Here is a 22270-nt window from a genome sequence, read left to right as displayed (position 1 = left end):
CAAATTCTAGAGCCCGATTCTGCCTCCAAGTCCCTCCTCCACAAGGACACCTGTTTTTCACCTCTTGGTCTCTCAGACATCTTCTCGCATCTTAATCTCCCTAATCTACCAAGCTTGGAGTTAAGCCGCCTCTCCTAACCCAATTCTAGACATTAGTAGACAAACTCTGGACTAACCACTGTACTGTTCTTCCCTAGATCCCCAGGTAGCACTACCTCTACTTTGCTCCATACATTTTTTTTTTTTGGTTTTTGGGCCACACCCGGTGATGCTCAGGGGTTACTCCTGGCTATGCGCTCAGAAGTCGCTCCTGGCTTGGGGGACCATATGGGACGCCGGGGGATCGAACCCCGGTCCGTCCGAGGCTAGCGCAGGCAAGGCAGGCACCTTACCTTTAGCGCCACCGCCCGGCCCCTGCTCCATACATCTTGACCCCCTCTCACTAAATCCAAGCATGCTTTAAATTCTCTTTCAGGGCTAGTAACCTAGTACAGAGAACTATCTTAATAGGCCTTGCATGGCAAATGGTCCTTTGTGTAACTCCACGAGTGACCCCCCTAAACAGAGAGCCAGGAATATACAATGCCACTGTGCCCCAATTACTCTCCTGCAGGAATGCTGAAGAGGGTTACCCCAAGGACTCTCCTTACATCACAGTTCAAAAGAAAGGTGTTTGATTCTAGTTTTTTTTCCCTAGAGAATCAGCCTGAAAAAGAGTAGCCATATGTGTGTTGCCAGTCCATGCACATGATGTCTGTCTGCATGCACATGTCTCCTGCATCTCTCCTCATGAGATGGGAATTCTTATTTATTTATTTATTTATTTATTTTGGTTTTTGGTTTTTGGGCCACACCGGCAGTGCTCAGGGGTTCCTCCTGGCTCCACGCTCAGAAATCGCTCCTGGCAGGCTCAGGGGACCATATGGGATGCTGGGATTCAAACCAATAACCTTCTGCATGAAAGGCAAACGCCTTACCTCCAGGCTATCTCTCCGGCTCCTCAAGATGTGTACTTTCTTTTTGTTTTGTTTTTGTGACACACTCCACATTCAGTAATGCTCAGAATTTACTCAGAAACCACCCCTGGCAGGCTCAGGGGACCATACGGGATGCTAAGAATCAAATCTAGATTGGTAACTGTTTTACCCATTATACATACTATCTCTCTGGCCTCAAGATGTGGGCTTTTGTACTTATTTTTTGTTTGTTTTGTTTTTGTTTTTTGGGTCATACCCGGCAGCACTCAGGGGTTACTCGGCTCAATGCTCAGAAATCGCTCCTGGCAGGCTTGGGGGACCATATGGGAGCTATCTCTGGCCCCCGGACTTTTGTACTTTTATACTTTAAATCTGGGACTTCTGCTGGGGCCCTCTCTTCATTTAGAGAAGCCTAATATCCTCTCCTTTCCCTTCTTCGGTAGCTCCAAATTAAACTTGTTTTTACTGAGTGAGTGAGAGAGAGAGAGAGATGGGATGGGCCGGGCCCATATCCAGAGGTCGTCAGCTTATCCTTCACTGCACACTCAGGGATCACTCCTGACTGGCTCAGGGTATTATATGGTGTATCAGGGATCTAAATCTGGGCCGGCTGCTCTACCCTATGAGACCCCTCTTCTGGAGTTCCTTGATCTAGGGCTAGAGAAGTGTGGGAAAGGGAGGGACTTGACAATTACTACAGTTCCTCTAAGAAGCCTGGAATAAAAGAATCCTTTTATTCAGAGGTCAGGACTTGAGTAAAGAAGTCTCGAGAAAAGGAGGCCAGAGAGTAACAAGTTCCTGAATTTTGCAACACCTCCTGGGTCTCGGGAGTATATGCTTATGACACACACCATTCCTCTTGTGTTAGTGAAGAGTCCTCAGAGTATCTCGTGGCTTTTCATCCTCTGCCTCTGGTATGGGTCTTCTTTCCCCTCGCCTCTCTCAGTCTAGGGACTGTATAGCAAGAGTAGAGTAGGGCATTGATTGGTCTTGTGTGTGGTCGACTGGACTCAATTCCAGAGCCCTATAGGGTCCCCCAAGCCCTCCAGGAGTGATCCCTAATCCCTAAGTGAGATCCAGGAGTAAGCCCTGAATACACTGCTTGGTGTCCCCCTGTTCCCCCAAAAAAATCCCCTTCTCTCACGAGTCTTTTCACTTTGACCCCTGATTATAACCACCTAAGTCTTTGTCACTTTTCTGGTGGTTTATCTTGGGAAGTCACACCTGGCAGGGCTCACGGCTTAATCCTTTAATCCTGGCTCTGCGCTCAGAGATCACCCCTGGCAGGCTGGGGAGGGGGGTAGGGGGAGCATATGGGATGCCAGGACTCGAACCACCGGCTGTCCGCTGTCCGTGTGCAAGGCAAGTGCCCCACCGCCGTGCCATCTCTCCGGCCCCAGTCTTTGTCACTTCTCTGTCTCCACTGCTGCTCCTGAGGACCAGACTTTGGCTCATGCGGGAGGAAAGACAGACAGACAGACAGACAGACAGACAGCGTTTGGGGAGACCAGGGGCATGTTTATAGCGCTCTCTCCACCCCAAAACTACACGTCCCGGCAGCCCGAGCGCCGCTGCCCGGAAGCCCGGCCTGCCCGCCCCGGTGCATTGTGGGCCGGACGCCCTAGAGGCCGGCCGGGGCTGGGCGCTGGGTCAGTGCTCGGAGCCGCCGGGCAGGAGCGGAGGCGTCGCGGTGCAGGATGCAGGCGGCGAGGACAGCCCCGGCCGTGGGGCGGCAGCTGCTGAGGTCGGGGCGAGGGTGTCCGGCCGGGGCAGGGTGAGGGGTGAGGGAGGCTGGGGGCCCGGCCGGGACTGAACCCCCTTCCCGCCCGCAGCTTTCGGTCCTGCGCCCTCCTGGGCCAGCCCCGGCCGGGCCCGGCCCCGCGCCCTTATGCCAACGGGGCCGCGCAGGTAAGTGACAGCGGCCGGGAGGCGACCCCCGCCCTGCCCTGCCCTGCCCTGCCCTGCCCCCGCCCGGCCTCCCTCCGCCCGAAATAGCTCTGCCCCCCTTGGCTCCCGAAGTGGGGGAAAGGGCAGGCCAAGGTGCCCGGCGGGAGTAGGCGAAAGGTGGCCGCGCCGCCGCCAAGTTCAAGCTCGCTCGCTCGCTCGCTCGCTCGCTCGCTCGCTCGCTCTCTCCAGGCGGTTCTGGACAAGCCCGAGGCCCGAGCCTCCTCTGCCGCCGCCGCCGGGGAGAAGCCGGCCAAGGCGGTAGGTGCCCCCTGGCGCTCTCCTGGAGGCCGGTGGGTAGGGAGCCCCGCCGGGACCCACTCACCCGCCCCCCGCCCCTCACCAACAGGAATCCAAGTCCTTCGCCGTGGGCATGTTCAAAGGCCAGCTCACCACCGACCAGGTGTTCCCGTACCCCGCCGGTAAGGGCGAGGCCTCCCCCAGGGGCGCCGGTGGCCGGTGGCGCGCCCTGCCCTGCCCGGCGCCCCTCACCCCAGTGGTCGCTCTTCCCCTCCTCACAGTGCTCAACCAGGAGCAGAAAGAGTTCCTTAAGGAGCTGGTGGGGCCGATGTCCCGCTTCTTCGAGGTGAGCAGGCCACGGGTAGGTCCGGGCGGGATGAGAGGCTCGGGAGCTTCCGAGGACTCGGGCGTGGACTCCTGTGACTTCCCCAGGAGGTGAACGACCCTGCCAAGAACGACATGATGGAGCAGGTGGAGGAGAGCACTCTGCAGGGCCTCAAAGACCTGGGGGCCTTTGGCCTGCAAGTGCCCAGTGAGCTGGGCGGCGTAGGCCTCTGCAACACCCAGGTGAGGGCCGTCACTTCCTGGTGCCACGGTAGGCAGATACCGTCTCCTTCCTCACTCCTGGAGCCCTGTGAGATGAACCGCTGACTCTCCCAAAACTCACTGCAAGCATGACACATCTCTGTACGTCCTGCCCCCCAGGGATGTAGACAAGCTAGAGGGGCAAGAGGCGGGATACTAAGGGTAGGGTAGGGAGCCTCCTCCCACCAAGACCGGGCTAGGTAGACATATCCTCTGCCCGTGCTCCCCGCTGTCCGCTTCTGTGGTCCCTCCAAGTCCACTCACTGCGGGGTACTCCTCTGCCCTTTCACGCTGACATCGAATCGCTCCCCGGGCGGCGAGCTAGTGACTCTCTCTCTACAGTACGCCCGACTGGTGGAGATAGTGGGCATGCACGACCTTGGTGTGGGCATCATCCTGGGGGCCCATCAAAGCATCGGTTTCAAAGGCATCCTGCTCTTTGGCACGAAGGCCCAGAAAGAAAAATACCTCCCCAAATTGGCAACTGGTGAGGCTATAAACTAGATCTCAGGACAGATTAGCCCACTGGGGCTTGGTATACTGATTCGTAGAGGATTCAGGAAAGCATCACAGACTGCTGATGGGAAATGTGTTGAATTTCACCACAAGGTTAAGAGGAAGGGATGCTAAAGGGTTTGGGTGTCGGGGGCCGGGAAGGTGGCGCTAGAGGTAAGGTGTCTGCCTTGCAAGCGCTAGATCCCCTGGCGTCCCATATGGTCCCCCCAAGCCAGAGGCGATTTCTGAGCGCATAGCCAGGAGTAACCCCTGAGCATCAAACGGGTTTGGCCCAAAAACCAAAAAAAAAAAAAAAAAAAGGGTTTGGGTGTCACTATCTACCCTAAAGAAACGTTCTCGCCAATAGGGGAGATTATGGCTGCTTTTTGCCTAACCGAACCTGCCAGTGGGTCGGATGCAGCCTCCATTCGAACCTCCGCTGTGCCCAGCCCCTGTGGAAAATATTACACTCTCAATGGAAGCAAGATCTGGATCAGGTTCTCTCTCTCTCTCTCTCAAAACCGCCCCCTTCAGCCCACAACCTTTGGCCCCACTGCCCTCAGATCTCCATACTGGATCTTCTCATTTCTTACAGTAATGGCGGCTTGGCAGATCTCTTCACAGTCTTTGCCAAGACACCAGTCACTGATGCCAATGGGGCTGTGAAGGAGAAGATAACGGCGTTTGTGGTGGAGAAGAGTTTTGGAGGCGTTACCCAGTGAGTGGGTGTAGAGAAAAGGGGAGGGGGCAGTACCGAGCGATCCCTCCAGGGTATATGGCTATTCCGAGTCATGTGGGAACACGTGCAAAGCCAAAGAAAGTAGCCTGCATGCTTCCTATGGCCTAGTATATATGGAACTGATATAAAGCTTTGGCTGTAGCATCACACAGGCTGCAAGAGAGAGGCATGCCTCCTCTTTGTCTTCTGGGCCTCAGGGAATCACTGCTGGAACTCTCCAAGCTGATAGCAGCAGTTCATCCTTAGTTGATAAGAGGTAGTTTCCCCACGGTAGAAACTTGAATAAATCTCTTCTTCTCTATCCTCTTCTATAACAGTGGGCCCCCTGAGAAGAAGATGGGTATCAAGGCCTCCAACACAGCAGAGGTGTACTTTGACGGAGTAAAGGTGCCTGCAGAAAATGTGCTAGGAGAGGTGGGGAGTGGCTTCAAGGTTGCCATGAATATTCTCAACAATGGAAGATTTGGTATGGCTGCAGCCCTGGCAGGTACCATGAAGGGCATCATCGCTAAGGCGGTGAGTATCCGACATATAAGTGAAGAGCAAGCTTGAGTCCGGGTCATGTTTCCCCTTGCTCCTGTGGATGATCCTTTTACTAGAAACCCTTTCCTTATCAGTCCACTAATTGGGGAGAACTTCAACACTGTCAGTGGGAGGTTTGGCCTGGCTTATAGCCTTCGGGACCAGGAAGGGCATCATTGCTGGACTAATTGATCTCTAGCTATAGTCAAACCCCCTCGCCCCAAGCCCAGCAACTTTCCTGGGCAAATTAAAAGCAGAAACAAAAACATAGCAGGGGCCAAAGAAATTGCGCTGAGGGCAGGACATTTGGTTTGCACACGGCCAGGCTAAGTGTGATCCCCACCATCTCCCAGCATCCCACTTCCCCAGCGCAGGTCCCCCGAACCTGCCAGGAGTAACCCCAGCACTGCCAGGTGTGGCCCAAAAACAAACAAACGAACAGCATGACATTGCCTTTTTTCAGGTGGATCATGCTGCAAATCGTACCCAATTTGGGGAGAAAATTCACAACTTTGGGCTGATTCAGGAGAAGCTGGCCAAGATGGCGATGCTGCATTACGTGACGGAGGTGAACCACTACTCCCCCCAACACACACCTTTTCTGGAGCCTGTGACTCTCTTAGTCGTTCAGACTACAACCCCCAGCAGCACCTGGGGCAGTGGGTCTCCAGCTTTACACCAATGCCCTAGGGGATGCGGGGAGGTATAGCCAGCTCAGCTTCCGCAGGAGAGGCAGTTACACTGTTCTGCTGAGGTGATTCCAGAGATACTGAAGTTTATTACCACTCCGACCTCTTCAAGAAGTCAAGTACCTTCGAAGTTCCAATGAACCAACTCAGGAAAAAATATTTGGTAGCCTTCACGTGTGGGGTTAGAGGGCAGATGGAAACACACGCAAAGCTAGATCAGCCTATGTCTCTGAAGATCTGGGTTTTGAGACGAGAATCTGACACTCCCCTCTTTGATTTTCCTTCCCAATAACACCTCAGTCCATGGCTTACATGGTGAGTGCCAACATGGACCAAGGATCTACAGACTTCCAGATAGAAGCAGCCATCAGCAAAATCTTTGGCTCGGTGAGGCCCCAGATGCAGAGCGGAGAGTCCACTTTGGGAACCTGGCTCCAAAACCACCCCTTTTATATGGCTTTTTTGTACCTAGGAGGCAGCCTGGAAGGTGACAGATGAATGCATCCAAATCATGGGGGGCATGGGCTTCATGAAGGTACAGGAGGGTTCTCTGCCCACCCTGGCTGGCTGGGGTGCGGCTGGGCTGGGAAGAGGGGTAAAAGGGTCTCAGCACAAGCCCGTGTGACCTGTGTTCCCCTATGACAGGAGGCCGGAGTGGAGCGAGTGCTCCGAGATATTCGCATCTTCCGGATCTTTGAGGGGACAAATGACATTCTCCGGCTGTTTGTGGCTCTGCAGGGCTGCATGGTAAAAGGGAGGGGAATCGAGGGGAGGACAGTAGTTCCTGGTCCAGAATCCTGAGTATGAGGCTCTCCTCTCCCACAGGACAAAGGAAAGGAGCTGTCTGGGATTGGCAATGCTCTGAAGAATCCTTTTGGGAATGCCGGCCTCCTGCTAGGAGAAGCGGGCAAACAGATAAGGCGGTAAGGTTAAGGTTAAGGCCCAGGATAGGGCAGGGCCCATATAGCAGGGCATTGTTGCGTCGCAGGGCAGGGTGGTATTGGCGACTCACCAGCTGCTCCCCCTTCCTGTAGGCGGGCTGGACTGGGCAGTGGCTTGAGTCTCAGTGGAGTGGTCCACAAGGACTTGACTCGGAGTGGTGAGCTGGTAAGTCATTCAAAGGAAGCGGGGAGAACCCGCATCCAGGGCTGATGGGCTTGGGCGCCCCCCAAGCCCTGGATGCCTTTCCCATCTCTATAGGCAGTCCAGGCCTTGGAGCAGTTTTCTACTGTGGTGGAGGCCAAGCTGATAAAACACAAGAAAGGGATTGTCAGTGAGTGAGCTTTCTACTCCACTCCCTTTCCCTCTCCCTCTCTCTCTCCCTCGCCCTTTCATGACCCAATCCCTCGTCCCCTCTCATCTACCTGGCAGATGAGCAGTTTGTGCTGCAGCGTCTGGCAGACAGCGCCATCGACCTCTATGCCATGGTGGTGGTTCTTTCCAGGTGAGGAGGTCGTATGGGAAGCCTGAGCTGCAGGTGGGACCAAGGTCTGGGACCAAGGTCACGGGCTAGCTTGGCTCTTCCCACCTCTCAACAGGGCCTCAAGATCTCTGAGTGAGGGGAACCCTACAGCCCAGCATGAAAAAATGCTCTGTGACAGCTGGTGTATTGAGGTGAGAGTTGGGTTCCCAAGGGTCGGGAGGGGTGGGGGTTGTTGTTGGAATGGATGCCCAGGGCCCGTGGCACAAGACTGAACCATTCTCTGCTCCCCAGGCGGCAGGCAGGATCCGGGAGAACCTGGCTGCAGTGCAGTCAAACCCCCAGCAGCAGGAGCTCTTCCGAAACTTCAAGAGCATCTCCAAGGCCTTGGTGGAGCAAGGTGGCGTGGTCACCAGCAACCCCCTTGGCTTCTGAGTGTTCCCAGCCAGGCCTGTCCCCGAATGTGCCTTCTCTCAAGCCCAAACCCAAGTCCAGGCCTCTTTCACGGGGGCCCTGCTTCTGCCTCGACAGAGGCCTAACCCAGGGTTGTGCCTGTTCCCGCAGGGACTACTGCCTTACAAATAAAGCTTCTAACATCACAGGTTTTACTACTCCGTCTCAGTCCTTTCCCTCGCTGCCTGCCTCCCTCCCAAAGAAAGGAGCCAGAGGCATAGGGTGTTCGCCCCTATTGCTTTATTAGTGTTTCATACAAGTGACTAAAATAAATAGAACAACAAGAGTAGCTACATGACCCCCAAATACCAAACACCCCCGTTCCTTTGGCTACTGTCTATGGGTGACTGATTGGTCCCTTCTTCTTCCCAGGGTACCACTGACTACCTCACCTCCCTAATCCCCCAGTCCTGTTCGGGGAACAGGAACAGAGGAAGGAGACAGACTAGGTCATCAATTTCTGGGACTAGAAAGAAGGGGCCCAGGAGATGGATTCTTCATATAAAGTAAGGAATGTGTACTTTAAAAATGAAAAAAAAAAAAAAAAAAACTAAAATCTATTTAAATCCCCCACCCCCAACGTGCGCATGCACACACGCACACACGCACACACACACACACATACACAAACACACACACAGGCTTATAAAAAATAGAGTAGGGCCAGAGAGATAGCACAGCGCTGTAGGGCATTTGCCTTGCACACAGCCGACCCAGAATGAACCTGGGTTTGATTCCCGGCATCCCAGATGGTCCCCCGAGCCTGCCAGGAGTGGCTCTGAGCGCCGCTGAGTGTGGCCCAAAAACCAAAAAAGAAAAAAAAAGGAAAGAAAGTAAAAAATAACCAAAGGCCCCCCCGCGAGGAAGGAGGAGGAACCAGGCAGGCACTGCTAGAAGTCACAATGGCAACAGCGTCACAGCAGGCAATAGCCAGCAGGACAAGCTGAGCTCAGGCACCAGAGGAATCATGATTTGTCTGTCTGTCTGACAGACAAAACAGTCACAGAATAAGCACCGAGCACCAATCAATGGCCAGGCCACGGTGCGGACCCAACATGGCCCCTCCGGGTCCTACATGACATCCACAAAGAACTCACTGGGGTTGCCCATGGCCATGTGAAAGCTTTGGCGGCTGGCAGTCAGCTCTGGAGGCACAGAGCCCAGATCCCTGACTGGAGGGGCCCCTGGTGGCTGCACTGCTGGCGGGACCGGAGGGGGGGGCATCATGACCACCATCATAGGGTTGTAAGGGAGGGCCATGCCCGGCGGTGGCCCATAGGCATGGAGTCCTGGGTGGGCTCGGAGGTTGGGGGGAGGCCCTGAGGAGCCTCTGGATGGAGGTGGGCCCCCATCCCCGCTACCACCAGGTTCCCCACCCCGCCGAACACTGCCCCCCCGGCTGGAGGGCTCAGACTCACTGCCGCTGCCAGACTTGGACTCAGGGGCCCGCTCCTCGGGCCTCCCTGTGCGCCCTGCCCCCCCATCGCTGCGTGTTGACCCACTGCTCCGGCTCCCTGTAGAGAGAAGGGACGGGGCAGCTGAGTCCTGGGACAAGGGATCCCCCTTGGTACCTCCCCAAGCTTCCCCCCTCAGCCCCCAGGCTGTGCCAGGATCTGGCAAGGAACCTACCTTCACTGTGCTGGCTGCTGGCACTGCCTCCGCCGTAAGTGTAGGAAGAAAGCTCGTGGTACGGCGGGGGCTGAGGACTATATGGGTGTGGGGTGGGGTACTGATAGGAGAAAGTAGGCAGCAGGGGCCAGGGGGTGGCACCAGGCAGAGGGGCCAAGGTGTCCTGGTCTGAAGCCCCACTGGAGCCATCATTGTCATTCAGAGAGAGGTTGACGAGGTCTGGAAAGCAAAAGGAGAGCTACCGGTTTGGAAGGGGAAGATCTGAGATGTGGAATAAAGAGCAACTGGGTGGGACCACTGCTCGGGAAAGATTCATTCATGACGGGGTGGGGAGGTGGGGAGTGTTGAACAAGCAAACACAATGGACTCTGACGGGAAATGCCCACCTGCCATTGCAGCAGGTGGGAGCAGTCAGGACTGGCCACAAGCCCACATACTTCTAGGACGGTAGTGGAGAGACCAAGAGAGGACCTCAAGACTCCCCCAACCTCTGCAACTGGTAAACAGCCCAGCCAAGGTACAGTCAGCCAAGTGTTGGGGAGCAGACACATGACTTCACTCAACGTGCAAGCACTAGTGCAGAACGCTGCTCGACTGTACCCAGTGGCTCTGGATGGTTTCTGGGGTTGGAGAGGCAAGACAGACACAGCCGCCATAATCCTCCTCCCAAGGTTAGGACAGGGGTACTCACAACTCTCACAGCCGCCACTGAGGTCTCCAAAAACATAATAGCACTGCTCAGAGAAGGTGATCTTGTTGACGGTATGTCGGATAAGGCCCGCCTTGAGCAATCCGCTGGCATACTTGCGGGCTTCCCGCCGTTCAGGAAAGCCCTCCACGTGATGGTAGAGCCAGTCAACCACGTCTGAGCCTGCCATGACCCAAAACAGAAAAGGGCCTCACATACGTCCCCCTCTGGCTTCTGCTCTGACCCCTGCCCGGCTCATTCCCCGCTTTGGCCTCTTCCTCCTCCCCTAAAGTACCCAAAAAGGCATTTGGAATGGTGATCTTGAGCCACATGCGGTCCCGAACTTCGAGTCCGGACTCTGGAGCTGCCATGGCTTTGGTCACAGATGCCATGTCTGTATGGACAGAGAGACCCCGGCCTTCACAGCCTGTGAAAGGAAATAAGAAGGAATCTGAAATACAGCCTGCCTTGGCTTCTCATTACCATCGATGGAAGGCTGTCCGTGACCACAGAAGATATGACCGCAGAGGCTCACCTTCAGGCAGAGAGGACCCTGATGTAATGGTGCTCATGGACGAGGAGCCGGGGTAGGCTGGGAAGGTACCAGTCAGCGCAGCAGAGTGTGAGACCCAGGCAGCAGGGTCAATTGGCTGGATAGGTTCGTCTGGGACAGAGGAGGTCGCCAATCACCATCAAAATGCGGAGCCAGCCTCGTTCCTTCCTGATACAAAGTCTCACCCCACTTGCACCAGGACCCTTCTCCACCCGCCCACTCACTCCCTACCTACAGCCTAGAGGTCCCACCCCAGCACCCAGTTCTCAGCTGCAGACCCACCAGAGCGTCACTCACTTCGGGGGAGAGTGAAATAGGCTTGGGGAGAGGGATCCCAGCACTTGGCTACCGTCAGCACAATGGGGCTGTAAGGAAAAGGAGACAGTCAGTCAAGCAGGGGTGGAGGAAAGTCCCAAGGGAAGCCTGGAATGAGAATGAGACAGAAAGAAGAAAAAAACACGGGCAAAGAAATGATACCGGGATTAAGAAGCCTGCTTTACATGAAGCCAACCCTGGGCAGTGCAGTCCCCTGAGCACTGCCAGGAATTGCCCGAGAACAGAGCTGGGAGAAAATTCCAAGGCATACCCCCTCTGCCTCACCTCTGCCTCCCACCAAAAAGGAGAAAAAATAAAAACAGACAGGAGCCGGAGTGACAGCACAGCAGTAGGGCATTTATTTGCCTTGCATGCGGCCAATCCGGGACAGATCCAGGTTCAATCCATTCCGTATGGTCCCCCGAGCCTGTCAGGAATGATTTCTGAGCACAGAGCCAGAAGTGGCCCCTGAGCGCTGCCAGATATGGCCCAAAAAAACAGAAAAACAAACAAACAAAAAAAAAAAGCACAACATAGATGGGCAAAAATGTTAAAGGATGAGAGGTTCAGGCCGGAGAGATAGCATGGAGGTAAGGCGTTTGCCTTGCATACAGAAAGACGGTGGTTCAAATCCCAGCATCCCATATGGTCCTCTTAAGCCTCCCAGGAGCGATTTCTGAACATAGAGCCAAGAGTAAGCCCTGAGTGCTGCTGGGTGTGATCCGAAACAAAACAAAACAAAAAAAAAAAAAATATGAGAGGTTCTACTCTGGGAATGAGATGACTTTGATGTTAAATTTTTTTTTTTTTTGCAAGGGGCTGAAGCGGTAGCGCTAAGGCGTTTGCCTTGCACGCAAACAATACAGGAAGAACCCTGGTTCGAATCCTGGCATCCCATATGATCCCCCGAGGCTGCCGGGAGTGACTTCTGAGTGTAGAGCAGGGAGTAATAAGCCCTGAACACCGCCAGGTATAACCCAAAAACAACAAAATTTTTTGTGGGGCGCTGGGTTCTCATCCATTCAACGTACATGCTCTAGCATTTAGCTACATCCCTGGTTCCCAAACATGATAACATTTAAAATACATTCTACTGGGAGCTTCAGAGATAGTACAGAGTTTACACATGACCAATCTGGGCCTGATCCCCAGCTCCATGGTCTCTGAGCCCTGCAAGGTATGATCTACAAGTGGAGAGCCAGGAGTAAGCCCTGAGCACTGACATTCCCTCTCCCCCACCAAAAATTCCCTGTACTATCAGAGCTGAATAAATAGTACAGGGGGTAAGGTCCTTGCCTTGCATGCAGCTTACCCTGGCTTAATCCCCAGCCCCACATAAGCACCCCACAGCACCTCCGAGAGTAGCCCCTAAGCGCTGTCAGATGTAGTTCAGAAAGCAAATACCAGAGGGGGGAAAAAGGTTGGGGGGAGAGAGATGGAGAAATAGGTCAGCCTTCAGTAAGCGGACCTGGGTTCTATCCCTGACAGCCTATATCCCTGAGCCCCACTTGGGAAAACTCCTGAATGCACTACTATATGTGGCCCCAAAGCCCACAATTTAAAATATTTAGAAAGCGGGGGCCCAGAGAGATAGCACAGCGGTGTTTGCCTTGCAAGCAGCCGATCTGTGAGGACCAAAAGTGGTTGGTTCGAATCCCGGTGTCCCATATGGTCCCCCGTGCCTGCCAGGAGCTATTTCTGAGCAGACAGCCAGGATAACCCCTGAGCACCGCTGGGTGTGGCCCCAAAAAAAAAAAAAAGAAAGAAAGAAAGCGGGCCCGGAGAGATAGCACAGCGGTGTTTGCCTTGCAAACAGTCGATCCAGGACCTAAGGTGGTTGGTTCGAATCCCGGTGTCCCATAGGGTCCCCCGTGCCTGCCAGGAGAGGAGCTATTTCTGAGCAGACAGCCAGGAGTAACCCCTGAGCAGCGCCGGGTGTGGCCAAAAAAACCAAAACAAAACAAAACAAAAAATTTAGAAAGCAGGTGGGGTGGGAGAGGAGCTACTGTGGGCATGTGCTTTCCATGTGATCCAAGCTCAAAGAAGCCCAGTTCTACATGACCCCCAGAGTACTGTTGGGTGTAGTCCTGGAGGCCCCTAAACATCACCAGCATGGCCAAGGTTGTCCCTGGTACCACAGGGGTCAAGTAGCTCCGTGTCCTCAGGCCCTGGCACTGAACTGCCTGGCTCAGTCGGACAGGTCTCACCAGCAGTGTCCTTTTATTTACTTATTTATTTTTGGCTTTTGGGTCAGACCTGGCTTCGCTCAGGGGTTTCTCCTGGCTCCACGCTCAGAAATTGCTCCTGGCAGGCTTGCTCAGGGGACCATATGGGATGCCGGGATTCAAACCACCGTCCTTCTGCATGCAAGGCAAATGCCTTACCTCCATGCTATCTCTGGCCCAGCAGTGCCCTTCTGACCACAGTACTCAGCACTCCTTGGGAGGACTCAAATAAGCCCAAACAAAAACAATGCAGAAAAAGCAATACAAGAGAACACTATACAACCTCATTCAGAAGAGGTCCAGAAACGGAGCGATTATACAAAGGGTAGGATGCTTGCCTTGCTGAAAACAGGTTCAACCCCATCATCACATATGGTCCCCCATGCACTGCCAGAAGTAATTCCGGATTGCAGAGCCAGGAGTAACCCGAGCACTGACAGGTGTGGGCCAAAAAGAAAAAAAAAAAAAAAGTGGCACAGTAACTGGCAAAGCTAAACACATGCAAAGTGCTAAGAGCGTCACTAGTGAAGATTTGTCATAGTGATGACCAAAAAATGTCAGAGTTGATTGTCAGCGCTAGGGCGAGGAGAGAGCTGGGACACTTGAGGAACTAAGGGGACTTCCGGGACTGATTTATGAGCAGGCAATAATAAGTGGACTCGTTCGAGTGAAGTCAGTCATTTGTTGCATACTCCGGGAAGGGGCTTGGTGGGGGAAGGGCCACCTCTGGCGATGATCGCATGGAGCATACATGATACCTACCAAGCATTAAAAACAGGCTCAGCGACAGGCAGGCTAAGTAGGTGCCTTCCCCCATACTATCTCTTCAGCCCCACATACTTTTGTTTTACGCATTTGGGGGGGGGGGTTGATTTTGAGTCATACCCAGCTTAAGGGGTGACTCCTGACTCTGCACTCAGAAATCACTATGGCAGGCTCAACAAACCTTTTGAAATGCCAGGAATTGAACCCAGGTCAGCTATGTGCAAGGCAAACACCCTATCCACTGTGATATCGCTCTAGCCCATTGTAGACATTAAAAAAAAAATGGGGGGACACCCCTGCAGTGCTCAGAGGTTTTTCCTGGCTCTGTGCTTAGGAGTCACTCCGGGCGGGCTTGGAGTACCGGGGATCAAATCCACATCAGTCACATGTAAAGCAGCACCCTACCCACAGTAATCCAGCCCTGTTTTCCGCCTTATTTTATTTATTTATTTATTTATTTATTTTTTTTTTTTTTTTTTTTTTTTTTGGCTTTTGGGGCACACCCGGTGATGCTCAGGGGTCACTCCTGGCTCTCTGCTCAGAAACTGCGCCTGGCAGGCATGAGGGACCATATGAGATGCCGGGATTCAAACCACCGTTGGTCTGGGTCAGCCGCTTGCAAGGTAAATGCTCTACCGCTGTGCTATTATTTCTCCAGCCCCTGTTCTCTGCACTTTCTAAATGAGTGTCAAGCTTCATACATTTTTCTTATTTTTGGTTTCTGGGCCACACCCGGTGACGTTCGGGGGTCACTCCTGGCAATGTGCTCAGAAGTCACTCCTGGCTTGGGAGACCATATGGGATGCCGGGAAGCAAACCAGGTTCCTCCTACATCGGCCGCTTGCAAGGCAGACGCCCTACCACTGTGCTATCGCTCCAGCCCCGAGTTTCACTACTTTTCAAGGCTAGAAAACAAAAAGAGAAAAGAGAGACACAAGAGAATGACATGACAAGAGCAGAAGAGGCTCACCCGGGCTTGTGCACAATGTCCCTCAGGACTCGGACTGCATCGTCATTGCTCATGTTCTCAAAGTTCATGTCGTTCACCTAGAAATGAGACCGAGGTAAGCGGCAGGAGGAGGAGGCAGAGGCAGAGGCAGGTCGAGAGCAGTGGCCCACCCAGCACACCTGCAGAAGCATGTCCCCCGGCTCGATGCGTCCATCGGCGGCTACGGCCCCACCTTTCATGATGGAGCCGATGTAGATGCCACCATCGCCACGTTCATTGCTTTGGCCCACAATGGAGATGCCCAGGAAGTTGTACTTCTCTACAGAGGAAATCCGTATGACAGGGGGAAAAGGCAAGTCTCACGACCCCCAAGAGCCCTAGGAACCAAGAGCTCTCCTGTGCCCCGAGCCCAGGCACCCTTCGTACCCATGTTGAGGGTGACTGTGATGATGTTCAGAGACATTGTGGAGTCAGTGACGCTGCTGAAGGAGGAGGTCTGCAGTGAAAAAAGGGGAAAAGCTAGCTGGCCTTCAGCAAGCACCAGGATTTTTGCTATCGGTCCCTGGGTACCCCCTAGTACCTCATTGGCCAACCTATGGCACACGTGCCAGCTGCGGCACTCGAAGGCCTTGCAGCTGGCACGAGGGAAGGGGTCCGCAATTAAGATACGCGGCGCGGCAGGAGGCGAGTGTGCCGTGTCTGCTTTGCAGCGCACCTGGCAACAGGGCCGGACTGGCCATTGGGAGGACAGGGCATTGTGCAGCAGTTTGGGCACTCGGGCTCAAAATGGTTCGCCATCACTGCCCTTGTACCAGATCCCTCATCTCTGGGCCCAGTCACCCCAGGAGAACTCTCACTCTCTCCAGGCGGGGTGGTCGTTGTTTCCGCCTTCGTCGATGGCGCTTAAGGAGGCGGGAAGCGCTGCTCTGCTCAGTGGAGCTGCTGAATCTGGAGGAAGGGAAGGGGAGAAATGGTCACGGAACCGAAAAGGAGAAGCGACCATCAGAAAGGAGGGAAGAGGCAGCTGGTACTCTGTGGGGAGCCGGGGAAAACCAGACCTGCTCATGGTGTCATCTTCATCTGAGTCCCCCAGGCTGGTGCTCTCGAGCTCGCTGGTCATGAGGGTGGAGGAACTCTCGTAGCCGGCCAGGTGGCGCTCCAGCCTCGTGGGGCCCCCGGGTCGGTGGCCTGCAGCTGCGTCAGAATAGGAAGCTTCAGCATTGGGTCTCTCGTTCCTTGCCCTCTGCCGGGATGGAGTGTGGATGGAGTGTGGCCCACCCGCTCGCCAGCTCCCCAGTTTCAGAGCAGGGCCTCCTCACCGCCATGCTCAGCGATGTCTCTCCTTCGGGGCCGCTCCCGCCTCAGAGACACTACTGACTCCGTTTCTGTCTCGGGCTCCAGATTTTCACGGCTACTGGATACATTAGGGCTAGACGGGCAGAGACGGTTTCCAACCCTGTCAGCGGGACAGGCCCCACATCCTTGGCTGCCCACGCAAAGGGTTTTGATTCCCACCCGTTCCCTCCTCAAGAACCCAAAGACTCACTGGAAAGAGGGAGGCCTGGAATCTCCGATGCCACTGGTCCTCTCTGGTGGCAAGGGGGGCAACGGTGGGGGTGGAGGAGCCAGTTCTGTCCGGGACTCGTGGCTTGTGGGAGCCATTTCCATTTGGGGGTTATCTGATGACACTAACTAAAAGGATATGAGTGATTAAAAAAGGTTCAGCTTGGACCAGAGACACATACAACAGATAAGGGCTTGCATGTGGCCAACCCCGGTTTCAACCCTGGCATCCCATATGGTCCCCCCCCACCCCACCCCAAGCACCACTGGTACTGATTCTTGAATACAGAGCCAGGAGTAATCCCTGAGCATGCCGGTGTAACCCAAAAACAAAATCAGAAACAAAAGGCTCCGCTGGAAAATGAGATAGATGATGTGGCAGTAAAAGAAAGGACAATAAAGATGGGGAGGGTATGAGAAGGCCTGGATAGAAGACGACGGAGACCGAGGAGTTTCAGTTAGCTCTCCAAACAGGCAGGTGAAAAAAAAACGGGGGGGGGAGGGGGGGTCAGGACTTCCAACTATAGATGGGAATCACAGAAGAATTTGGCAATGGAGAAGGGACTGGACTTCGTGGCCAGAAGATAATACTGCAGGTAAGGTGCTTGCCTTGCATGCAACTGACCTGAGTTCAATCCCTGGCATTCCATATGGTCCCCCCCAAGCACCACCAGGAGTAATTCCTGAGGGCAGAGCCAGGAGTAATACCCGAGTATCAGCAGGTATGGCCCCCAAAAACAAAACAACTAAAAAACAACAAAGAATGGACTAGGCTTCAGAGTCAGGATACCACCTTACCCAGGATACCACCCTTCCATTGAAGCAGGGGAGGCGGGCATTGTCATCTGAAATTTCTTCCTTCACCACCCTGCAAAGACACAAAACAAGGATACGCCTAGACTAGCGCCCTCCACGCTTACACTTACTTGGTCTTTCCCCAATCTTCATCCAGTTCAAGAAAACTCCTTTTCGGGGCCGGAGAGATAGCATGGAGGTAAGGCGTTTGCCTTTCATACAGAAGGTCATCGGTTCAAATCCCGGCATCCCATATGGTCCACTGTGCCTGCCAGGGGCGATTTCTGAGCATAGAGCCAGGAGTCACCCCTGAGCGCTGCCGGGTGTGACCCAAAAACCAAAAAAAAAGAAAAAAAAAGAAAAAGAAAGAAAAGAAAACTCCTTTTTTTCCACTCTGTTCAAATCCTTTTTAATTTTTTTTTTGGTTTTTGGGTCACACCCAGCATTGCTCAGGGGCCACTCCTGGCTCTACGCTCAGAAATCGCCCCTGACAGGCTCGGGGACCATACGGGATGCTGGGATTCGAACGCCCATCCATCCTAGGTTGGCTGTGTGCAGGGCAAACACCCTACCACTGTGCTATCTCTCCAGCTCCACAAATCCTCGTCTTACGGCTAAAAGGGGGCTGAAGACACATCACAGCGGTAGGGCATTTGCCTTGCATGCAGAAGGATGGTGGTTTGAATCCTGACATCCCATATGGTCCTCCGAGCCTGTCAGGGGCGATTTCTGAGCGTAGAGCCAGGAGTGGGCCCTGAGCGCTGCCAAGTGTAGCCCCAAAACAACCAAACAAAAAAAGTTCCACAATTACAATTCTCTTTCCTGATTTCTCCCGTTTCTCCCCAACTCATCTTCAAAGGCTCAGCACTGTCCCAACGACTTCCAGAGTCTGAGTCAAACCATTCAATCCAATTGCAAAGGACATCTGATATGGTTATGTGCCAGGTGCCCAAACACCTAATATGCTTCAAAGTCTTGCCAGAAGCCTCTTTCCAACCTCTGTCATATTCACACACTTCCAAAAAGAGACCTGCTCCTATTTCAAGTCTCTACTCCCAAGTGTTCTTTTTTTTTTTTTTTGGTTTTTGGGTCACACCCGGCACCGCTCAGGGGTTACTCCTGGCTCTACGCTCAGAAATCGCTCCTGGCAGGCTCGGGGGACCATATGGTACGCCGGGATACGAACCGATGACCTTCTGCATGAAAGGCAAACTCCTTACCCTCCATGCTATCTCTCCGGCCCCCAAGTGTTCTTTAGTTGTCTCTCACTTACTTCCAGAGAATAATTCACACGTGCTTCCTTTACCTAACTAAAAGTACGTGACAGACCAAGAAGGAGCAATTTCTCATTAGGCTATGGGCTCCTGTGATGGGGTAGGGAGTAGACTAGCTTCCCAGACCCCCCTCCTTGGTGCCCTGGTGCCTCAACTGGCACAAAACTCTGTAATGCGGGGGCTGAAGAGCAGGACAGTAGGTAGGAAGTTTGCATAACATGTGGCTCACCTTGGTTGTGACCCTTGTTCTAACCCTAGCACCACTTCCAATCCCCGGAGCACCAGGGAGTAGCTCCTGAGCACAGAGCCTGTGCTCTGAGTAATCATATGTGGATAGCAACACACACACAAGTAAGCCAACCAATAAAACTGTACTAAAACAGTCTACTCTGCCTAACAGAGCCCAGCAGCTTTGGGGTCATCTCACCCCCGGGTTCTTTGCAGTACATGGACAAGTCCTGTTTCTCAACGATCACATGTATCTTTAATGGCTATCCTACTCAACATCATGTCCTGGACACAAAATAAGAGTACCGGATAGCTGGTAATCATGTAACAGTATTTTCTGGGGCCAGAGAGATAGTACAGTGGGCAGGGGACTGGCCTTTGAATGCTGCCCACCTAAGTTCAATCTTAGGCACCTTACAGGTTCCCTAAGCATCAAGCCATGAATAAACCCTGAGCACTGCTGGGTGTGGCTTGGTTTGGGGGCCACACCTGGTGGTGCTCAGGATTTCTCCTGGTTCTGCGTTCAGAAATCATTGCTGGTAGTCTCGGGGGGGGGGGGGGGGGGAACGACCATATGGGATGCCAGAAATCGAACCTGGGTCCATCCCGGGTCGTCTGCATGCAAGGCATGCAAGGCTAACACTTTGCTATCTCTCTGGCCCCAAAAGAATATTATTTTTGACTATAGGAATGAACATGACCAATCCTGAACAGAGAATTCCCAGTCCTGACGCATTCAGTTTCCTTTCTCAGACAGGCAGGCAGGCAGGCAGAAAGTCAGTTTCTCTTCTCTCTTCTCTCCCCAACATAACCCAACCTCAGCTGGCCAAATGATCCATTTGACATCATTATAACTAACCTCTGGGTTGCGGTATGAGAGAGCATTTACCACTCACCAAGAATGTACTGTGAATGAAGCACTTTCACTTGGATTATCTCCATCTCAAATGAGATCAAGGCACAGAAGTTAAATGAGCCAGGTGTTGACCAATGGGCAAAGTCAAAGCCAAAATACCCACGGTCACTCTCAAAATACCACTTTCTCGGGGCCGGAGAGAGAGCACAGCTGCGTTTGCCTTGCAAGCAGCTGATCCAGGACCTAAGGTGGTTGGTTCGAATCCCGGTGTCCCATAGGGTCCCCCGTGCCCGCCAGGAGCGACTTCTGAACATAGAGCCAGGAGTAACCCCTGAGCGTGGCCGGGAGTGACCCCCCCAAAAAATATATATATACCACTTTCTCAACAATGCAATATTTTTCCTAGATCCAGTCCTGTTTATTCAGCGTTCCTAAAACCCAGGTTTTCCCAGCCTAGTCTACTTCAGTAGCTGAAGATGAGGACCCAGAGGGCTGTGTCCCAGACACCACAAACAAACGAAAAGGTCTTTAGTATTGACTGTCCCAGTCTAACCCAAAACAACCCTAGGAAAGCAACCTAGTCTATGTTTTTGTTTGTTTGTTTGTGCCAACACCTAGCAATGCTCGGGGTTTCCTCCTGGCAGTGCTCTGGAGATACGCTGAGGATCGAATCCTTTCCAACCTGTCTCAACTGAAGTTCTTCCCAACATCACTCAGCCTCAGCTGACGGCCAAATGATCCGTCTGACATCGTTGTCACCCATGGGTCGGAGAGCATCTCCGGAAGGACCTTACCACTCGCCAAGGGTTGACTGTGAACGGAGCACTTTTCACTCGGATCATCTCCATCGCAGGAGAGATCCAGGCACCAGAGTGGCCTCGGGTGGGCCTGAGAGCGACGCTAACGCCCCATCTGTCCGACAGACAGACTCTGGAAGAGGCACCGCTGTCCTGAGGGAGTGCCCCCACGCCAGGCCCGACGGCATCGCACCCAGCACGCCGAGGGCGACCGGCCCGCCTCCAGACCCAGCCAAGGATGGGCAGGCTCGAGCTTCCATTCCAGGGAGCCGAAAGCCACCGACCCGCACGACACAAAAGCCCCGCGTGTTCCTCGGCCGGACAACCAAGCCCACGCCGCCGCTGCCTCGGGGACCCCCGGCGTTAGGGCACAAGGTCCCACACGGGCCCCGGCACCCCCCTCCCCCAGGTCGCAGGACGCCTCCGGACTTGGGCGCACGGAGCGCAGGGGCCGAGCGCGTCTCCGCCATCTCGGGGCCCACTCGGGCTCGGCCGCGGGTGGGTCCGGGCGCAGCCGGGCCTAGGCCTCCCCTCCGCGCTCACCCGAAGTCCTGGTCCATGGACTTGAAGAAGTACTTGGCGCCCGCGGGCCGCTGCAGCACGCTCTTGAAGTCGCCCAGCGTGATGCGCTCGGCGGGCACGGGGATCTTCACCAGGTAGGGCGTCTCCTCCTCGTCCAGGTGGTAGATCACCTTCGTCTCCCCGCCGCCGCCCGCCATGCTCGCGCCCACCGCCCGCGCCGCCCGGCCGCCGGGCCTCCGCCGCGCCTGCGCACGCCCACCGGCCCACGCAGGCGCCGGCCTCCCGCCTCGCCCGCGGGCTCGGGCTCGGGCTCGGCTCGGCTCGGGCGGTCGGCGGGGTGCGCGCGCACCGGCGGGAGGGGGCGAGGGGGGACGCGCGGAGGCCGGCGCGACCCGCACCCGCGGCCTCCGCCCGCCCGCAGGCCCCGCCCACTCCAGAGCACGTGACCCGCCGGGCCCCGCCCCACCACGTGAGCGCCCGCCGGCCACGTGACGCAGCGTCGCGCTCCGCCCCGCCCCACGTGACGCGCGCTAGCAACGGTCCCTCGGTCTTCGGCGTTCGCTGACCCCGCCCACGCGCAGGCCCGCCCCGCTGCACCGCCGGCTCCTGCCCCTCGGGGGCGCCCGAGCGACGGTCGGCCGGCCGCCCGCCCCGGTGCCCTCGAGACCCCTGGAGAGCAGGAAAGGCAAAGCGGCCCGGCCTTTTCAGACGCGCAATGGGAAAAGCCAGGCTCTCCTCTTGCCCCGACTTTTGCCTGCAGTCCGTGGGGCCACACTTTTATTGACGACCCGCAGCTGTCCGGCCTTGGGTGACAAAATCACCCCGTTCCGTCCTTTCCTTGCACGGGCTCCGCCAGCGAGGACCCACATGGAAATGCAACCGGTGGAAGAAACGGGGCGTGAGCGCAGCGGAGGGGGATGCTCTATTTACACTAGTTTACAGACAGCGCTTACATTGCGTCCCAAAGCCGGGCACTCCGGGGGCAGATGACGCGCGCCAGGGAGGGCCCGGCCTGGCTCGCCCGCAGGGTGGGCAGGGCGCAGAGGA

General features: G+C 54.9%; 3 protein-coding genes across 3 annotated transcripts in view; 2 read left to right on the top strand and 1 right to left on the bottom strand.

Annotated features, from left to right (window-relative positions):
* EIF5A (eukaryotic translation initiation factor 5A) overlaps positions 1-22270 on the top strand; it is a 153650-nt gene that overhangs the window by 17316 nt on the left and 114064 nt on the right. The gene's annotated exons all lie outside the window — the stretch shown is intronic.
* On the top strand, positions 2631-8212 carry ACADVL (acyl-CoA dehydrogenase very long chain). Its single transcript, XM_049766210.1, has 20 exons — positions 2631-2721; positions 2810-2885; positions 3114-3182; positions 3271-3343; positions 3443-3507; positions 3594-3728; positions 4089-4233; positions 4609-4738; positions 4837-4959; positions 5298-5496; positions 5966-6070; positions 6492-6578; positions 6664-6726; positions 6837-6938; positions 7017-7114; positions 7226-7298; positions 7392-7464; positions 7563-7635; positions 7730-7805; positions 7906-8212. Exons 1-20 carry the CDS (start codon positions 2675-2677, stop codon positions 8044-8046), a joined length of 1953 nt encoding a protein of 650 aa, XP_049622167.1. The 5' UTR covers positions 2631-2674; the 3' UTR covers positions 8047-8212.
* Positions 9127-21420, bottom strand: DVL2 (dishevelled segment polarity protein 2). Its single transcript, XM_049766209.1, has 15 exons — positions 21245-21420; positions 17550-17619; positions 16735-16880; positions 16508-16617; positions 16247-16382; positions 16046-16136; positions 15615-15684; positions 15368-15507; positions 15210-15286; positions 11232-11299; positions 10917-11045; positions 10677-10808; positions 10385-10564; positions 9694-9912; positions 9127-9578 (listed from the first exon to the last, which is right to left on the bottom strand). Exons 1-15 carry the CDS (start codon positions 21418-21420, stop codon positions 9136-9138), a joined length of 2187 nt encoding a protein of 728 aa, XP_049622166.1. The 3' UTR covers positions 9127-9135.

This window comes from Suncus etruscus, chromosome 20 (assembly GCF_024139225.1).
Source record: "Suncus etruscus isolate mSunEtr1 chromosome 20, mSunEtr1.pri.cur, whole genome shotgun sequence".
In the NCBI taxonomy this organism is placed as follows: Eukaryota; Metazoa; Chordata; class Mammalia; order Eulipotyphla; family Soricidae; genus Suncus; species Suncus etruscus.
The sequence above is the reverse complement of the archived record's forward strand: the minus strand, read 5'-3'. Positions and strand labels throughout refer to the sequence as shown.